The sequence below is a fragment of the Rhododendron vialii genome, chromosome 4a, assembly GCF_030253575.1.
Source record: "Rhododendron vialii isolate Sample 1 chromosome 4a, ASM3025357v1".
Lineage (NCBI taxonomy): Eukaryota > Viridiplantae > Streptophyta > Magnoliopsida > Ericales > Ericaceae > Rhododendron > Rhododendron vialii.
In genome coordinates, this window is record NC_080560.1 from 7,807,457 (window position 1) to 7,827,424 (window position 19,968).

At 39.2% G+C, this 19,968-nt stretch overlaps 2 protein-coding genes across 2 annotated transcripts; both read left to right on the forward strand.

Moving 5' to 3' along the window:
- The first annotated feature begins 454 nt into the window (after positions 1–454).
- Positions 455–9,453, forward strand: LOC131323618 (receptor kinase-like protein Xa21). Its single transcript, XM_058355470.1, has 5 exons — positions 455–1,691; positions 1,807–2,456; positions 7,197–7,914; positions 8,319–8,653; positions 9,233–9,453. Exons 1-5 carry the CDS (start codon positions 455–457, stop codon positions 9,266–9,268), a joined length of 2,976 nt encoding a protein of 991 aa, XP_058211453.1. The 3' UTR covers positions 9,269–9,453.
- A 2,894-nt stretch (positions 9,454–12,347) lies between these two features.
- On the forward strand, positions 12,348–16,520 carry LOC131322998 (probable LRR receptor-like serine/threonine-protein kinase At3g47570). Its single transcript, XM_058354606.1, has 2 exons — positions 12,348–15,063; positions 15,347–16,520. Exons 1-2 carry the CDS (start codon positions 13,185–13,187, stop codon positions 15,691–15,693), a joined length of 2,226 nt encoding a protein of 741 aa, XP_058210589.1. The 5' UTR covers positions 12,348–13,184; the 3' UTR covers positions 15,694–16,520.
- Positions 16,521–19,968: the final 3,448 nt, after the last annotated feature.

Sequence of the window (19,968 nt, forward strand, 5' to 3'; positions counted from 1 at the left end):
TCCAAACAAAGACTCGCACCAATGAGATAGATATCATGTGGTCGAATATGATTATACTAGAGGACGGGGCACACGTGATTCGCGTGTGAGTCGAATTTTGTCAAAATATGCACAATAACTTTCTGATTATCGTTTGTTCGATTATTTCCCAAATTTTATAAAAATCTAAGTTGCATATGCATTGCGTGTGCCCCGACCTCTAGTTCTAAATAATGCCAATCAGTGTGTCCTCCTGTTCAACCCCACATTTCCAGGACCCATGTACTACCCCTATAGAGATCGACGTTCAAAAACCGATCCACTTGCGCGCAAACAAAGACTTGACGAATGAGACGACTAGAGTCAATTAGCTTAGGTAGATATCCCGTGGTTGAACAATTGGATCTTCATGTTACATATAGAGTACGTAGTTCAAACATAATTGAGAACTCAAATTAAACCACACAACACGAAGATGAGTCTAGCAACCAAATCTCTCTCCATTGATCTTCTACCCTTATTTCTCCTTCTCATCCCATTGCTTCATATCAGAGCCCTTGCCCGTGACACAACATCATCCCTTAGTCTTGTTAACACCATTCATGTTGCTAGCAACGAGACTGATTTCCATGCATCATTGGCCTTCAAGTCAAGCATTTTCCCAAAGTATCAACAGGCTTTGAGCTCATGGAATGAATCTCTCCATTTCTGTCACTGGGAAGGTGTCAAATGCGGCCGCCGACACGAACGAGTCACCGTTGTAGACCTCACCTCTAAAGGTCTAGCAAGTTCTTTGTCTCCTTATATCGGAAACCTCAGCTTTCTACGGGAGCTTAGCCTCAGAAACAACACTTTCATTGGTGAAATTCCAATTGAACTCGGTAATCTTTTCAAGTTACAGATACTGAAACTCGCGTATAACGGTTTTGAAGGGAAAATTCCAACAAGCCTATCTCGTTGCTCCAATCTCCCGTTCCTTAGTGTAACCAGCAACAAGCTAGTTGGAGAGTTCCCGAAAGAACTTGGTTATTCAATGCCGAGACTCAAATCACTCTATGTTACCAGTAACAATTTGACCGGAGGGGTTTCTCCGTTGATTGGGAATCTTACTTCTCTGGTAAACTTTAGTGCCTCTTCCAATCCGTTTGGAGGAAGTATTCCAAATGCTTTGGGTCAATTGAAAAATTTAAGGTATTTTGGGTTAGGTGCCACTCAAATTTCAGGTACCATCCCTCCTGCCTTTTACAACCTATCCTTGCTAGTTGGGTTATCAGTGCCTTATAATCAACTTCGGGGTAGTCTTCCGCCGACATTGGGTTTCATGTTCCCTCACCTTCACCTCCTTCAGCTAAAGTACAACCAATTTGATGGTCCCCTTCCGCTTTCAATATCTAACTGTTCGCAGTTGGTACAACTCGAATTGGATGCAAATAATTTTAGTGGGAAAGTAAGAAATGATTTCGGGAGCCTACAAAATCTCCGTGTTATATTTCTATCTTGTAACAATTTTGAAGCTAGGGGATCGGATGGACTAGCCTTTCTTAGTTCTTTGACCAATTGTAGCAATTTGAAGCTGCTGGGTTTGGAAGATGACCAATTTGGAGGTGTATTACCAAATTTTGTGGGCAATCTATCAATCTCGATCTCTCTATTGGTTGTTACTAGGTGGAAATCAATTGTATGGATCTATTCCTTCAACAATAGGAAACCTTGTGAATATGGAACTTTTAGGTCTAAATGATAACCTATTCACAGGCCCGATTCCCGATAGCATAGGTTATCTTCATAAGTTGCAAAACTAGGCATTTTCAAATAATAAATTCTCAGGTGAAATTCCAAAGTCGATTGGAAATTTGTCAATGATGAGTAACCTTTACTTGGCGGAAAACAGACTAGAGGGAGCCATTCCCTCGAGTCTGGGAGACTGTCGAAATTTGTTAGAGTTAGCACTTGAAGAAAATAACCTTAATGGGAGCATTCCAAGACAACTTTTGATGGTCTCTTCTCTATCAATTGCTTTGGATCTTTCTCGCAACCGCTCGTCTGGATCCTTGCCACCAGAGGTTGGATACCTCAAAAATTTAGCAGAAATCGATATCTCTGAGAATGTTATGTCTGGTGAAATTCCTGGGACTCTAGGAAGCTGTAGTAGCCTTGAAAACCTGTATTTGCAGCAAAATTCATTTGAAGGATCTATTCCTTCGTCATTGAAATCCTTGAGAGGTATTGAGAATTTGAACTTTTCTCACAACAACTTATCTGGTCAAATTCCGAGCTTCTTGGGGACTTTTTTCTTGAAGAGTCTCAATTTGTCCTTCAACGATTTTGAAGGAGAGTTACCAATGAGAGGTGTCTTCACAAATGCAAGTGCAATATCTGTTGCAGGAAATTATAGGCTTTGTGGTGGCATTTCTGAACTGCAACTACCTCGGTGCACCACAAAAAAAATCAAGAAATACGAAGTTTCTTTCACGGACGTTAGGAATCACGGTAGCTGCGATACTCGTGTTGGGAATGCCTTGTATTCTTTAGTCCCACATTGGTTAATTATGTTGTTCCCGTTTTTGTAGCCTATTATAAATAAGGCTTTTGGGGTACTTCTAGAAATTATCTTTTGGGCTTTCATATTGTGGCCTTTCTAGAGTTACGGATTATAGCCGGCTCTTTGTATCTCTTTTTCACGTTGGTTAGTGAATCCTCTCTCTCCTCGCCCGTGGACGTACCCATCTTGGGGAACCACGTATATCTTGTGTCTTTGTGATTTCTTGTTTAGTTTTCAATTTCTCGTTCTTAGCTTGCATTCATAGCGTTCGTTACAACAAACTGGTATCAGAGCCTTAGGTTGCAAAAACTAGGGTTTCGTTTCCGATTGTGGCTATGGCGGCTAAATTTGAGATTGCGAAGTTTGATGGGCAGAGCAGCAGTTTCAGTCTTTGGAGAGTAAAGATGAAGGCTCTGCTAACCCAACAAGGATTGCACAAGGTTTTGTTAGGCAAGACTAGTTCTGGAATCAAAGAGGAAGATTGGGATGATAAGGATGCCAAAGCTCTGAGTTCTATTCAGTTGAGTCTGGCAGATGACGTTCTTCGCGAGGTGGAAGAAGAAACTTCAGCAGCAGGAATTTGGCTGAAGTTGGAAGGCATATATATGACGAAGTCGCTCACCAACAGGTTATATCTCAAACAACGTCTTTATACGTTTCGTATGCGAGAAGGTATACCTGTTAAAGATCATTTAGACGAGTTCAACCGTATTATTATGGATCTGAAAAATATTGATAGTAAAATTGAGGATGAGGACCAAGCCCTAATTTTGCTATGTTCTTTACCACTTTCGTATGAGCACTTTGTTACAACCCTATTGTATGGCAAAGACACGATATCCATGGAGGATGTTAAGGCCAGCCTATATTCGAAAGAATTGAGGAAAAAAGTGTCAGGTGAGGGTGATGCACATGCGGAGGGTTTATTTGTTAGGGGAAGAACAACAGAAAGGGTGGAGTCAAGTAATAGGGGAAGATCCAGATCATCAGGTAAGAAGAAGGGAAAGTGCAATTATTGCAAGAAACCCGGGCACTGGAAAAGTGACTGTTTAAAACTCAAGGAGAAGGAAAAAGAAGACCAGAAAGGGGGTAAAGTAATTGCTGGAATTGCTGAAAGTTCAGATGAGTCAGATAATGTGTTATCAGTTACAGAGGGCGATTCTCGCTCTAATACCGAGTGGGTTCTAGATTCTGGATGTTCATACCATATGTGTCCGCATAGAGAGTGGTTTTCTACTTATGAGGCGGTCAATGGTGGTACAGTTTTGATGGGCAACAACATGGCCTGTAAGACTGTTGGTTCAGGAACAATTCAGCTTAGGATGCATGACGGTATTGTTAGGACTTTATCTGAGGTTCGACATGTTCCGGATTTGAAGAAAAATCTTATATCTCTGGGTGCTCTTGATTCTCATGGTTGCAAATTCCTCGGTGAAGGTGGAGTTTTGAAAGTCTCAAGCGGTGCATTAGTACTGATGACGGGTCAAAAGCGTGGTAACCTTTATACACTCCAGGGCAGTACAGTTTTAGGTGCTGCAGCAACGGTTGCTTCATCCAAGGTTTCAGATTCAGACTTGACTCGTTTGTGGCATATGCGCCTTGGGCATATGAGCGAGAGGGGGATGACAGTTTTGAGCAAACAGGGTTTGCTATGTGGCCAGAAAATTGAGAAACTGGATTTCTGTGAGCATTGTGTCTACGGCAAGCAGTGCAGGGTAAAATTCAGTACAGCTGTTCATCGCACCAAAGGCACGGTGGATTATTTTCACTCGGATCTTTGGGGTCCCGCAGAGGTAACTTCTAAAGGTGGTTTTCGATATTTTATGAGTATTATTGATGATTTTTCTCGTAAGGTTTGGGTGTATATGTTGAAACATAAGAGTGACGTCTTTAATACATTCAAACAGTTTAAAACTTTGATTGAGAATCAGACTGGTAAGAAAATAAAACGTTTGAGAACTGATAATGGTATGGAGTTTTGTCTTGGCGAGTTTGATAGATTTTGCAGTAATGAGGGCATTGTGAGGCATCACACAGTGAGAAAAACCCCTCAGCAAAATGGTGTGGCTGAACGAATGAACAGGACTCTTTTGGAGAAGGCACGTTGTATGTTGTCCAATTCCGGATTGGGCAAAGAATTTTGGGCTGAAGCCGTTTCCACAACATGCTATTTGGTGAACAGGTCTCCGTCGACTGCTATTGAGTGTAAGACTCCGTTTGAGGTATGGTCAGGTCATCCGGCTGATTATTCTGTGTTGCGTGTTTTTGGGTGTCCAGCTTACGCTCATGTGAATGAAGGTAAACTGGAGCCACGGGCCAAGAAGTGTATTTTCTTGGGTTATGCAGCAGGTGTCAAAGGGTACAGGTTATGGTGCTCTGATGATTTGAAGTTTTTGATCAGTAGGGATGTGACTTTTGATGAAAATTATCTAATTAAGGGGTCTAAGCAGGTTGATGATACAGTTCAAGAACATAGTGTTCCAAAGCAGGTGGAGTTTTTGGGTGAATCTTCCGACTCAGGGAAGAAGCACATTGAGAAGCCAATTGAAGAGGAGTTCAAGAGTTCAGACACAGAGGTTGATGCATTAGTTGAGCAACCACGCACTATTGCTAAAGATAGGCCAAGGAGGGAGATTCGGCCTCCTGAAAGGTATTCGGCTTATTCTGAGATGGTGGCCTATGCTTTATCAGTTGCTGAGACAGTTGAGTATGAAGAGCCTTCCAGCTATACGGAAGCTATTTCGAGCACTGAGTCTGCACAGTGGTTTGTTGCTATGAATGAGGAGATTGAGTCTCTTCAGAAGAATCAGACATGGGAGTTAGTAGAACCGCTGAAAGGGAAGAGGATTGTTGGATGCAAGTGGATCTTCAAGCGCAAACCAGGTATTCCAGGGGTAGAAGACGCTCGGTTTAAAGCTCGGCTAGTGGCGAAAGGATACAGCCAGAAGGAAGGTGTTGACTACAATGAGGTATTTTCACCAGTTGTAAAACATAGTTCCATTCGCACTTTACTTGCTATTGTTGCATGTTATGATCTTGAGTTAGAGCAACTTGATGTCAAAACTGCGTTTTTGCATGGCGAGCTTGAGGAACAGATTTATATGCGTCAGCCTAAGGGATTTGTTGTTTCTGGTAAGGAGGATCACGTTTGTTTACTTCGTAAGTCTTTGTATGGCCTCAAACAATCCCCTAGGCAGTGGTATAAGCGGTTTGATACTTTTATGATAAGCCAGTCATATTCTAGGAGTGAGTATGACAGTTGTGTGTATTTTCGAAAACTTCCAGATGGTTCATTTGTTTATCTACTGTTGTATGTTGATGATATGCTTATTGCTGCCAAGAGTGTATCAGAAATCAACAGGTTGAAACAACAGTTAGGTGGTGAATTTGAGATGAAAGATTTGGGTGCAGCAAAACGTATTTTGGGTATGGAGATTTGCAGAGATCGAGTAGCTGGCAAACTATTTTTGAATCAGAAGTCTTATGTTCTTAAAGTGCTTGAGCGCTTTGCCATGCAGAACTCGAAGCCAGTCAGTACCCCTTTGGCAGCACACTTTCGACTTTCAGCTGAGTTGTCACCACAGTCGGAGGATGAGGAGAAGTATATGTCTCAGGTTCCATATTCGTGCGCAGTTGGGAGCCTTATGTACGCCATGGTATGTACTCGTCCTGATATTTCACATGCAGTTAGTGTCGTTAGTCGTTATATGGGGCGTCCAGGAAAGGCACATTGGGAGGCTGTGAAATGGATACTACGGTATTTGTGCGGAACCGCAGGTGTTGGTCTATTGTTTGGGATTGTCAATTCTGGTGATCATGCTGTTGGTTATGTTGATTCGGATTTTGCCGGTGACCACGATAAGAGGAGGTCTCTGACAGGTTATGTCTTTACTCTGTCCGAAAGTGCCATTAGTTGGAAAGCTACTTTACAGGCTACAGTTGCGCTGTCTACAACAGAAGCGGAGTATATGGCCATTGCTGAAGCTGTGAAGGAGGCATTGTGGATGAGAGGTTTGCTTTGTGAGCTTGGTCTTGCACAGGGTGTGAGTTCAGTATTTTGTGATTCGCAGAGTGCTATACATTTGACTAAAAATCTGATGTATCATGAGAGGACTAAGCATATCGATGTCAGGTATCACTTCGTTCGGGATATCATCTCACAGAAGCAAGTTGAGGTGAAGAAAGTGGGTACGGCAGATAACCCAGCAGATATGTTGACTAAACCGGTTCCGGTTGCCAAGTTCAAGCATTGCTTGGGCTTGCTTGGTATTTGCAGTTGATCGCCCCTCGGGGGCATTTGGCGAGTGAGAGGTTAGAAGGGGATAGCTATATTTGGTGATTTAGTTCGGTGGAATTCAAGTCAAGGTGGAGAATTGTTGGGAATGCCTTGTATTCTTTAGTCCCACATTGGTTAATTATGTTGTTCCCGTTTTTGTAGCCTATTATAAATAAGGCTTTTGGGGTACTTCTAGAAATTATCTTTTGGGCTTTCATATTGTGGCCTTTCTAGAGTTACGGATTATAGCCGGCTCTTTGTATCTCTTTTTCACGTTGGTTAGTGAATCCTCTCTCTCCTCGCCCGTGGACGTACCCATCTTGGGGAACCACGTATATCTTGTGTCTTTGTGATTTCTTGTTTAGTTTTCAATTTCTCGTTCTTAGCTTGCATTCATAGCGTTTGTTACAACAACTCGTTGGTGTAACCGTAGTGTCATCTTTCATCATATGTTTGTTCAAGAAGAAAAGAAAGACCAAACCTACAGTTTCATTGTCGAAAGATCCATTCTTGAAAGTCTCTTATGGAGAACTTCTCAAAGCAATTGAAGGTTTCTCTTCGAGAAATTTGCTTGGCTTTGGTAGTTTCGGTCGTGTGTATGAAGGTGTTATTGACCAAAATGGGGAGTTAATTGTTGCTGTTAAAGTACTTGAGCTTCAAACTCGTGGCGCTACCAAGAGTTTCATGGCAGAGTGCGAAGCATTAAGGAATATTCGACACCGAAACCTAGTTTCAATCATAACTTCTTGTTCTAGCATGGATTTTCAAGGGAACGAGTTTAAAGCTCTAGTTTACGAGTTCATGCCGAATGGAAGTCTAGATAATTGGTTGCATCATATTCAGGAGGTAAATAATGGGGAACGTGAGATCTTGGGACTCGATCTTCTACGTAGAGTAGACATTGCCATAGACGTGGCTTGTGCACTCAATTATCTTCATCACCAATGCGAAATGCCAATTATTCACTGCGATCTAAAGCCGAGTAATATCCTTCTTGATGGAGACATGGTTGCCCATGTTGGAGATTTCGGTCTAGCTAAATTTCGGGTAGAGCTCACCACTCCAAGTACTAGCAGCTCAAGTGCAACAAAGGGAACCATTGGATATGCAGCTCCAGGTATGAACAAAATTTTTTATCCGTTTCTTTCTTTATTTCTACTTTATCTATTATCAACTCACCAAATTTTAGCACAAGGGTAGTTAGTTAGACACCACGAAAATATTAAATTGGTTGTGATCTGTCCATACCATTCAAGATGTTGAATTTGGTATTGTGTCAAGGGAATGCAAACACCATATATAACTGAATGGTAATGGTAATATAAGTAGTTAGAAGGATAGCTTTGGCATAGAAAATAGTCACATGCACATAAAGAATGAGGGGAGTACCCTTTACACATTAGAGTAAATGTACTAGCTCACATGGTGTGTTGAAATCAGGTTTTCTCTGTCTTTTGTATCACTTTTGTAATCCGAGAAAAGGATTCTTTGACTTTAAAGTTTGAATTTTGCAAATTGCAGAGTATGGTCTCGGAAGCGAGATGTCAACTAGAGGAGATGTTTATAGTTATGGGATCGTGTTGTTGGAGATGATAACAAGGAAGAGACCCACTGACAAAATGTTTGAGGCGGATCTTAATCTTCATAACTTTGCAAGCATGGCCTTGCCTCAACATGTGATGGAGATTGTAGACCCTATGCTCCTAACCGAGGACACAAATGGCAGCAAAATAATGGAAAATCTAATCTCTCTTATCAAGATAGGACTGGCATGCTCTACAGAATCTCCAAAAGACCGAATGGACATGAATATTGCACTCCATGAGCTTCATCTGGTGAAGAACAATATTTTGAAGGTAAGCAGTTAAAGATCTTGCTCAATATTTTGTATATTCATTCTTTTATATATGGTTTTTCTCCTTTTCTCTCATATTGGCTTCAATATTCCATGGTTTTATTTTTCTTGGGCAACATTTATAGCTAGACATTGTTGATGACTCAGGGTGTTCGAGCCAATATTCACACTATGAAGACCTGACCCGCGCTTGGATTGATTAAATTAGTAACCGAGTTGAATTAGTTACAGAGGTTAAGCATTGGAGTTTTTTTTTTTTTTTTAAATTGAATAGTTTGAATATACTATGGAGGAAAACTATGAACAAAAAATAACACTCAGAATCTGCATCTCGAATTCATTCGTTTTAAATATGTTTCTCTTGAGTTCGAAATTGCACGAATTTCTGTATGAAGCATTGAAATTGGGACGAAGGGATTATTCCGTTTATTTTTTTCCTTAATGTTCTTCACTATCTGTTGTTTAATATTTAAGGCTGTGATTTTGAGGTGACCCATCTGTATATATTTCCTGGATCCGCCATTGCTTGTGTGTGACGTATCGTGAACCTCAATAGGTTTGGTTAATTTGATGTGTTTAGGTCCGAACATCGGGGACCCGTAGCTCGCACGTTTGACAAGTTTGCTCGGCACGTTCTTGGTGAGTCTTGTACATGCGTGCATTCTTTTAAACTTATAAGTTTGGAACTTATTTCAGTATTTTTTACTTTTCGTAACATTTTGTTTAGCTTTTCAACGTAATTTTAGGGGTTAAACGTTTGTCTCGACGTAACTTTTTGTTTAGCTTTTCATATTTAGTTAACTTTTTTGTCATAATTTTATACTTTTTAAATTTCTCTCATTGAGATGGATGTTTATCCAAAAAATAAACGCGAATCTAACCAAAATACACAAAACAAAGAAATAAATTAAGTTTATAAGATTGAAGCCGTACTTAAATTTTTGGATGACAAGCATGCGTGCTTTGTTTTGGCTTATACGTGTTGCAGATATGGTACTAAATGTTTACAAGGATTTCGAACCACGTGAAGAAACAAAGAAACTCATGCTATCTTTTTAAATTTCCATGATTTATATGAAAACGGATAATTTGGGATTCATAACTATAAATGACACATGGTTCAAACAGTGCCCAGACCGCTTGACACGTGATTGTCATGATCAATGGGTCTAGTTGAGCTGTTATTTGCTAAATGAAATGTTTGCATTATTGGCCTAAAATGTTGGTTATAAAGATTTACATTTTGAGAAATGAATTCGTTGACTTAAAAATTCATGGAAACTAGTAAGTTTGTCGTATATATTTTGTCTCACACTAGTCTAGTGCTTAACATGTCGTTGTACGTAACGTTGCAGGTAATTTTATGATTTTGTGGGACATGCGTAGCGGCCGAAGAAGCCTGGATGTTGTTTTTATCAATATGTAGTGTGATCTTGTGTACTTGTAACTCACACTTGTATCTTTGTTGACGATTGTGCCGGCCTTGTGGCCTAGACCGTGGTTATGCTTATGTCGAATTCGGGATGTTTGTAATAACTTTAACCTATCTTATACTTCGCTCTGGTCAACTTATCACACTTCCGCATTTTTTGGTATACTTGAATACTTTTAGTTATTTATAGATTCATCAGTAGATGATCCCTAAACTATTTAATTACCAGGCCTTAGTGGGTTAACCTCACTATCCGGTCATGATCCATGTGTTTTTGGGTTGGGTCGTGACACGCACACTTTGATCTAGTAGAGAGACCAAACCCATCTTCCATTCAACAATGTTGGAAGAAAGCAAGAATCAAATCACCTTAGCAATGCCCTCCATGACCTTGTAAAATTGGATGAATTCTATGTTATCTTCACAGTTTTCTAAGTCATGTCTTCGACTTCTCTAAAACTCTGGGTTTGACTTGTTTATACTTGCTTACTTTTTCGAATCCTATCTGGGCATTTAGTGAATGTTTTCGATTTGGACACAAAGTGTATGGTTATACTTGCTTACTTTTAGTGTATGTTGTGTATGTTTTCGATTTGGGCATTTAGTGTATGTTTTCGATTTGGACACAAAGTGTATGTTTATACTTGCTTACTTTTAGTGCATTTAGTGTATGTTTTCGATTTGGACACAAAGTGCATTTAGGGTATGTTTTCGATTTAGTGTATGTTTATATACTTGCTTACTTTTTCGAATCCTTCTACTTGATTCGGACACAAAGTCGTTCCACTAGATAGATCCATCGGTAGATAGTAGATTTGCGCTTAAAAATAGCTGACAAAAATTCGAAAAATTAACTAGAGAAATGTCAAAGCTGGTATTGATTTGCAATTTATATTTTACTCATTAATTCCAATTGAAAACGGGAATGTAAAATGCAAAAGGATCCTCTCCAAGGTTACACGGTCCTTGAGTTTTTTTTTTTGAATTGGTCTTTTCTTTGGTTAATCCGATGATCAAAAGCATTCATTTTTTATTATTATCAAAATCAGTATTGTTAAAATAGTTAAATTAGTATCACTTTTGGAGAGGGGATGAACCATGATCTCCTTTCTCCTAACACCTAAGTGGACTCCCTAATCCCGTTGTCAAAGGATTTTTGGCGAAACAACTGACAATTGTCATTTAGTATGTAGTTCATTTAATTTAGTGAAAACACACCATCCCACAGAAATTAATTTTGGGTTAATAATTCCAAATATCCAACACCCCATGTGATTGGACTTGGATTGCTTGGACTTTCATGTTAGAAAAATTGCTGAAAATTCTTAGAATAACGGCCCGACCAGTGACCAGATTTGTGGTTAAACTTGGACCTTCATGTTAGTACATGTATTACATACAGTTCAAACATAATTGAGAGCTCAAACCGCACATGAAGATGAGTACTCGATCTATTAACCAAATCTCTGTCAGTACTTCATCTCCTAGCCATATTCCTCTCCCTCATCCCATTTCTTCAAATCACACACCATGATGAGTCTCTTAACCAAATCTCTCTCTATTTCTTTCCTACCCTCATTTCTCTCTCTCATCCCATTGCTTCAATTCAAAGCCCTTGCCCTGCTTTAGCGCTCGACAAAACAAGTTCCTCACAATAGCACAATTTAATTTATTGTAGTGATTAAGCTTGAAGCCTCTTTGTAGAAATGTGTCATGCTATAAACACTTACAAGAAACACAACCAAGGAATAATTAGTGTCGAGGGCCTTTAATTATGTGACAAATGAAATTGGGTACTGGCGATTCGGAATTATTCCAAGTACGAGTCAATTTAACTTCTACTGTTGCCAGGGTGGTAATTTTGTCTAAATAATCCATGAAAAATATGGATTATTTTAGAATTGATATCATATTCGAAAAATTAGTTGGTAATGTAATAATTGAGGCGTAGCAAATAAAAGGTACTATAAAATGACAGTATTATGCAGTGGGAGCTAGACATATTACAGTATTATAATCATCACCTGCTCCCTTCTTATAAATATATATAATGCCTTGGTTAGTGGGAAAAGCGGGCTGGGAATATTCAAAAGAAATTGGGCGATATACTTTATAGCACTGTACCTACTTTCAACCCCACATGCTTTAATTTCTCTCAAACTTAAAAAACCCAGAAAGATCGAGAATTGCAAGTTGCAGCAGCGAAACAATCTATTCTATAGTTGAGAACTCAAACCACACACCAAGATGATCAGTCTCCTAACCAAATCTCTCTCGATTCCTAGTCCTAGCCTTATTTCTCTCCCTCATCCCATTGCTTCACATCAAAGCCCTTGCTCTTGACACAACAATATCATCCCTTAGTTCGACGAACGCTATTATTGTTCCTAGCAACGAGACCGATTACCATGCATTATTGGCCTTCAAGTCAAATATTTTCCCAGAACATCAACAAGCCTTGAGCTCATGGAATGAATCTCTCCATTTCTGTCGCTGGGAAGGTGTACAATGCGGTCGCCGACACGAAAGAGTCACTGCTATAAACCTCACATCAAAAGGCCTAACGGGTTCTCTGTCTCCTTATATTGGGAACCTCAGTTTCCTCCAAGAGCTCAGCCTCTTCAACAACACTTTTATAAGTGAAATCCCAACGGAACTCGGTGATCTTTTTAGGTTACAGAAGCTGAATCTGGGGGTTAACGGTTTCAAAGGGAAAATTCCACCAAGCATATCTCGCTGCTCCAATCTCAGGTACCTTAACTTACGTGAAAACAAGCTAGTTGGAGAGTTCCCGAAAGAACTCTCGTACTCATTTCCGATACTCACAACACTCTATTTTCCTGGCAACAATTTGACGGGCGGAGTTCCTCCGTCGATTGGGAATCTTACTTCTCTTGAAAACTTCAATGCTGCTGAAAATCCATTAGGAGGAAGTATTCCAAACGCTTTGGGCCAATTGAAAAAACTAAGGTACTTTGGATTGAGTTCCACTCAAATTTCGGGTACAATCCCTTATTCCGTATACAATCTATCCTTGCTAGTTAGGTTATCCGTGGCTGATAATCAACTTCAGGGTAGTCTTCCGCCGACATTTGGTTTCATGTTTCCTCACCTTGAGGTCCTTCAACTATACGCCAACCAATTTAATGGTCCCCTCCCGCTGTCAATATCCAACATGTCACAGTTGTTACAGCTCGAGTTGGGCCTTAACAATTTCAATGGAAAAGTGAAAAATGACTTTGGAAGCCTACAAAATCTCTTTTTGATAAGTCTGGCTTTTAACAATTTTGACCATAGGGGATCTGATGGACTAGCCTTTCTTAGTTCTTTAACCAACTGTAGCAATTTGCAAGCCATAGGTATGGAGGATAGTCAATTTGGAGGGGTATTACCAGACTCTGTGGGCAATCTATCATATAAGCTCTATTATTTGACGCTAGGTGGAAATCAGTTGTATGGATCTATTCCTTCAACAATAGAAAACCTTGTCAATCTGGAATTCTTTGGTCTGGATAATAACCTATTCACAGGCTCGATTCCCCGTAGCCTAGGTTATCTTCATAAGATGCAACTAATGGCATTATCAAACAATAGCATCTCAGGTGAAATTCCGGAGTCTATTGGGAATATGTCATTGTTGACTAAACTTTACTTGGGAAAGAACAGGCTAGAGGGAGCCATACCGTCGAGTCTTGGCAACTGTCGGAACTTGTTGTCGCTAACACTCTCTGACAATAATCTTACTGGCGTCATACCGATACGACTTTTGAATGTCTCTTCTTTATCGATTACATTAGATCTAGCTCGCAACCAGTTGTCTGGATCCTTGCCACAAGAGGTTGAAACCCTCAAAAATTTGCTAGAAATCGATTTCTCTGAGAATGGTTTGTCTGGTGAAATTCCTAGCAATCTTGGTAGGTGCAATAGCCTAGAAAACCTATATTTGCAGCGAAATTTGTTTCGAGGATATATTCCTCCTTCATTTGAATCCTTGAGAGGTCTTAAAAATTTGGACCTTTCTCACAACAACTTATCTGGTCAAATTCCTACATTCTTAGGGACATTTGACCTGAAAACTCTCAATTTGTCTTTCAACAATTTTGAAGGAGAGTTGCCAATGAATGGTATTTTCACAAATGGAAGTGCAATATCAGTTGCCGGAAATTATAGGCTTTGTGGTGGCATTTCTGAACTACGACTACCTCGGTGCACCACGAAAAAGTCAAGAAACAAGATGTCTCTTTCACAGATGTTAGGAATCACAATAGGTTCAGTACTCATTGGAGTAGCCGCAGCATCAACTTTCTTCATTTGTTTGTTCAAGAAGAAAAGAAAGACCAAACCTAAAATTTCATTGTTGAAAGATCCATTTTTGAAAGTCTCTTATGGAGAACTTCTCAAAGCAACTGAAGGTTTCTCTTCGACAAATCTGCTTGGTTTTGGTAGTTTCGGCAGTGTATATAAAGGTGTTATTGAACAAAACGGGGAGTTAGTTGTTGCGGTCAAAGTGCTTGACCTTCAAACTCGTGGCGCTACCAAGAGTTTCATGGCAGAGTGCGAAGCCTTAAGAAATATTCGACACCGAAACCTGGTGTCGCTCATAACTTCTTGTTCTAGCATTGACTTTCAAGGAAATGAGTTTAAAGCTCTAGTTTACGAGTTCATGCTGAATGGAAGTGTAGATAATTGGTTGCATCCTATTCCAGAAGCAAATAATGTGGAACGTGAGTTTGTGGGACTGGATCTTTTACAAAGAGTAGACATTGCCATAGACGTGGCTTGTGCACTCGATTATCTTCATCACCAATGTGAAATGCCAATTATTCACCGCGATTTAAAACCGAGTAATATTCTTCTTGATGGTAACATGGTTGCCCATGTTGGAGATTTCGGTCTAGCTAGATTTCGTGCAGAGCTCACCGCTCCAAGTACTAGTAGTTCAACTGCAATAAAGGGAACCATTGGATATGTAGCTCCTGGTAAGAACAAATTTACTTCTTTGTCCCTTTTCTTCTTTAATATAAACTCATCAAATTTTAGCACAAGGGTAGTTAGTTAGACACCACGAAAAGTGTATAATAAGTAGATGAAGGATGACGTTGCTATAGAAAATAGTGTCACATATTACTGTAAATGTCCTAGTTTTATATTAGAAAACTCACACGGTGTGTTGAAAGAAAATTTTCTCTTTCTTTTTGTATCACTTTTGTTATCCGAAAAAAGGATCTTTTGTTGTTATAGTTTGAATTTTGCAAATTGCAGAGTATGGTCTCGGAAGTGAGATGTCAGCTAGTGGAGATGTTTATAGTTATGGAATCTTGTTGTTGGAAATGATAACAAAGAAGAGACCTACTGACAAAATGTTTAAGGCAGACCTTAATCTTCATAACTTTGCAAGTAATGCATTGCCTCAACGTGTGATGGAGATTGTTGACCCTATGCTCTTAACGGAGGAGATATATGACAGCAAAATGATGGAAAATTTGATCTCTCTTATCAAGATAGGATTGTCATGCTCTACAGAGTCCCCAAAAGACCGTATGGACATAAATACTGTACTCCATGAGCTTCAACTGGTGAAGAATAATATTTTGAAGGTAAGCAATTGAAGATCATACTCAATATTTTGTAAATTCATTGTTTTATGGTTTTTCTCCTTTTCTCTCATATTGGCTTCAATAGAACTCCATGGTTTTAATTTTTTTAGAGCAACATTGATAGCTAGACATTGTTGATAACTCAAGATGTTCGAGCCAGCATTCGCGCTGTGAGGACCTGACCCGTGTTTGGATTGATTAAATTAGTAACTGAGGTTTTTTAATTAGTTACAGAGGTTAAGCATTATTCTTTTTAAAATTAAATAGTTTGTGTAACTTAAATCTTTGAGTAAACCTTAGACTTAACTTGAAAACCCCCCACTAATGGTGTTATTTTTCTCCTCTCTGTTTGAAGACCAGAACCAATCTGGACGACTGGTACCCATCCGGCGATCAGTCATCTTCCGGAAATTTCCTAGGAATCTATAAAACTACGTTTTTTATGATTCTTGTGCCAAAAGGTTTTTTTTTTTTTTGAATCTACTATGGGGGAAAACTATGAACAGAAAATAACACTCAAAATCTGCACCTCGAATTCATTCATTTTCCATCCTGGTCCAGTTCTGACCAGATTTGGTGTGTTCAGTTTTCACCCTACTTCTGGGCATTTCTAGCCTTCAAGTTCTTCACGACATGTCTTCCTAACATCTTTTTCCATGTCCCTGTAAGGTAACATAAATTTCTGAGTTAAATTGATATTGGTTTTCATTAGTTTCCTGGGACTGCTCTGTTTTAGAAACCATACCTTATAGCTTTACACGTTATAGATTAACTTCTTGGCGCTTAAAGTACTTGTGCATGTGTGACGTATCTTGAACCTCAATAAGTTTGGTTTGATGTGTTTAGGTCCGAACATCGGGTACCCGTAGCTCGCACATTTGACAAGTTTGCTCGACACGCTCTCGGTGAGTCTTGTATGCCTTACTTGAATTTTCGGATGAGAAGCATGCGTGCTTTTTTTTTTTTTTTTTTTGATCCGCAGAAGCATGCGTGCTTTGTTTTGGCTTAATGGTAGCACTTGCTGTTTTGCATGTAAAGATGGGATCGGGGGGTCTAGTGGCGGCGACCGCCACGACAAAAATTTTAAAAAATACAATTATTATATGTAAAAAAAAAAATTATGCCCAACTTATATAGTCTCCCCACCACTAGATGTTTTTAGTATATATTTCGCCACTGCTAGGGTAAAATTCTGGTTCCGTCCTTGTTCGCATGTGCTATTATGTTACAAATGTAGTAAATGTTTATAAGGATTTATATGAACACGGATAATTTGGGATTCACAACTTTTTACGATACGTGGTTTCAACAATGCCCCGGCCATTAGAGGAAGTTAGTAGAGAGGCGAAGTAATGATGGGAAATCATAACCAGATGATCGTGGGTAACGTCACGTCAAATAGTTATATTTAGGGTCGCTCCCTAACTACCGGTGGCCATTGAACATTTTGCTTATGAGTTGTTAATGAGATGGAACACTTGACATGTGATTGTCATGAACGGGCCTAGTTGAGCCGTTATTTGCTGAATGAAATGTTTGCAACATGGGCCTAAAATGTTGGATATAAACATTTATGTTTTGAGAAATGAATTCGTTGGCTTATAAATCATGGAAACTAGTAAGTTAGTATATCATGTCTCACACAAGCGTAGTGTTTAAGATGTCGTTGTACACAACATTTGCAAGTAATTTATGATTTTGTGGAATATGCTTGACGGCCAAAGAAGCATGGATGCTGTTGTTTTGTTTCAATTATGTAGTAGGATCGTGTGAACTTGTAATTCGTACTCGTATCTTTTTTGTTGACGGTTGTGCCAGACTTGTGGCCAAGACCGTAGTTATTCTTATGTTTAATTCAGAATGTTTGTAATAACTTTAACATATCTTACACTTAGCTTTAATTTATCGATCACAACTTTCACATTTTTCTGTTATACTTGAGTATATTTATTCATTATAGATTAATGAGCAGAAAATTTCTAAATTATTTAATTAGCAGGTCTTAATGAGTTACCCTCATTGGCCGGTCATGACCCATACATTTTTGGGTTGGATCGTGACACGCACACTTCGATTAACCCAAGAGACCAAACGCACCTTCCACTCGAAAATATTGAAAGAAAGCAAGACTCGAATCCCCTTGGATTGACCCACCATGACCTTGCATTTTTGGGTATATTAAACAAGAATCAATTTGGTTAATGGTGTGACCAATAGGCTTTCCTTGTAAACTGGATCAGTATATGTTAGGACCCCATAACCGATCTTTTCTAAGCCATGTCTTGGACTTCTCTTAAACTCATGTACGCATATATAAACGACGAGAAACCAGATTCGGCCACATATCGCTAGGAAATTCGAGAAACCCATCGATCAAACTCCAAGAAACTTGAAAAAACCACCGGAGGAAGTCGAGCTTGAACGGAGACAGTAGAATGACGACAACGGCGAGATCTGACTTAACCGGATGGAGTGGCAGTTGACCAGTCTTCCATCCGTAGCAAAGAAACAGGGCTGAAGACGATGATGACCGTTCAAGTTCGAGGGGCCAAAGAAATTAATTATGAGAGCTCTAAAGCCAAAAATTAATTATGAGTCTTAAGGATAAAATGATCAGACAAATATGATCTTCGCATCGGTTCGAACGAATTGAAAATTAGAACAATTATGTATCTGCTCTTCATTTAATTCTACGGCTCTCTTAGGGTTCTCATTTGAGAGCTCTAAAACCAAAAATTAATTATGACTCTTTAGAATAAAATGATCAGAAAATAAGATCTTCATACCGATTTAAACGGATTGAAAATTGGAGCACTTAAGTATCTACTCTTCATTTGGTTCTACGGCTCTCATATGAGATCTCTAAAGACAAAAATTAATTGTTTAAAATAATATGATTAAAAAAAGATCTTTGTATCTATTCAAATTAATTAAAAATTGAAACACTTAATTTTTTGGACAATGTTATAAGCACACACAATCACATTATAAATAATTCACTAATGAAAAAACATGAGCATTATTGTTTTCAATTTTGCCCCTTCATGGTGGCTCTCATTAGAGAAGCCGTAAATGGATAATAACCCTTTTTGCATTATTTTTAGGAATTTTTTGAAATTATTTCCCTTTTCTCATATGATGAAGTTTAAATTTATATTGTGCTTGATTGTAAATTTGTGTTCAAGTGTAGTAAAAATTGGTGCCCCCACCAGAGAGAATTCCTGGATCCGTCCCTGGAGTCAGGTAGGCGACGACATTTCTTTAACAGGTGTTGGGGTCAACTTTCACATACACCTCGATTAATCGCTGAAAGACCAATATCGCGTTCACTAGTGCAGGCCATTTAGAGCCGGGGAAGGCAACGGGTAACGGAGGACCAAACGACATGATCCTATTGCTTGGCATCAAACTGCATGATATATAGCTCAACAATTAAGAAACTTACATTGGGTTCAGAGAAGAAATATCTGATTCTGAAGGCGTAAATAGGCAACAACCCCACGCCTCCATTCCTGCTGGAGAGCCTTCAATGCATCGTCCAAACTGTTGGAGTACCATTTTGCTAATAAGTCAGAGCAACCCCATTAAAATGTCTCTCCCCCCAAATCCGAATTTATTTTGGGTGTTCTTTTCGGTGGGTAGGTGGAGATAGAAAGTGATTGATTGATCCCCAAATCTTGAGGACTTGATATGATACTATGATACTAATAGTAATTAAACCCTTTGGTTGGCTTTAATAGTTGATGTATCCATAATTAAATGGGCAGGCACAAGACTCATACTTATCTCGAAGTACAAATTCATTCCTTTTAATTAGCCCTCCTTGTTGTGGTTGGAATGACTATCAGGTCAGGAGAATCCGGGCTAGCTTACACGCACACTGTGATTGAATCTGTTCCCGGTTCTGTCGCCATCCATGTCAAGTACAGAGAATTCACAAAAAATTACTTTCTTACGACCTGGCCTTAAGAGTAGAACCCTGGACAATTGTTTGGGGAGAAACACTTACCAACCATCCGGACTAACCCTCAAGGTTATGGATGCTTATTTAGCATCTGATACACAACACATCATGTTGTGAAATCGGTCATGTTACAGAGTAACCACAAACCTTGCTCCAGAGTTTTACATGTTAACTAATCAAAAGCTCTTGGTTGCTTGGAAATATAAATTTGCTAGGTTTGCTTGGGGTATATTGTAGACTAAATTTGGCAGCCACATCACTCTGGCCAATATGTGTATCAAAATATGGGATGCCTTTAATCCAATGGTTTTGATGTGAGATTG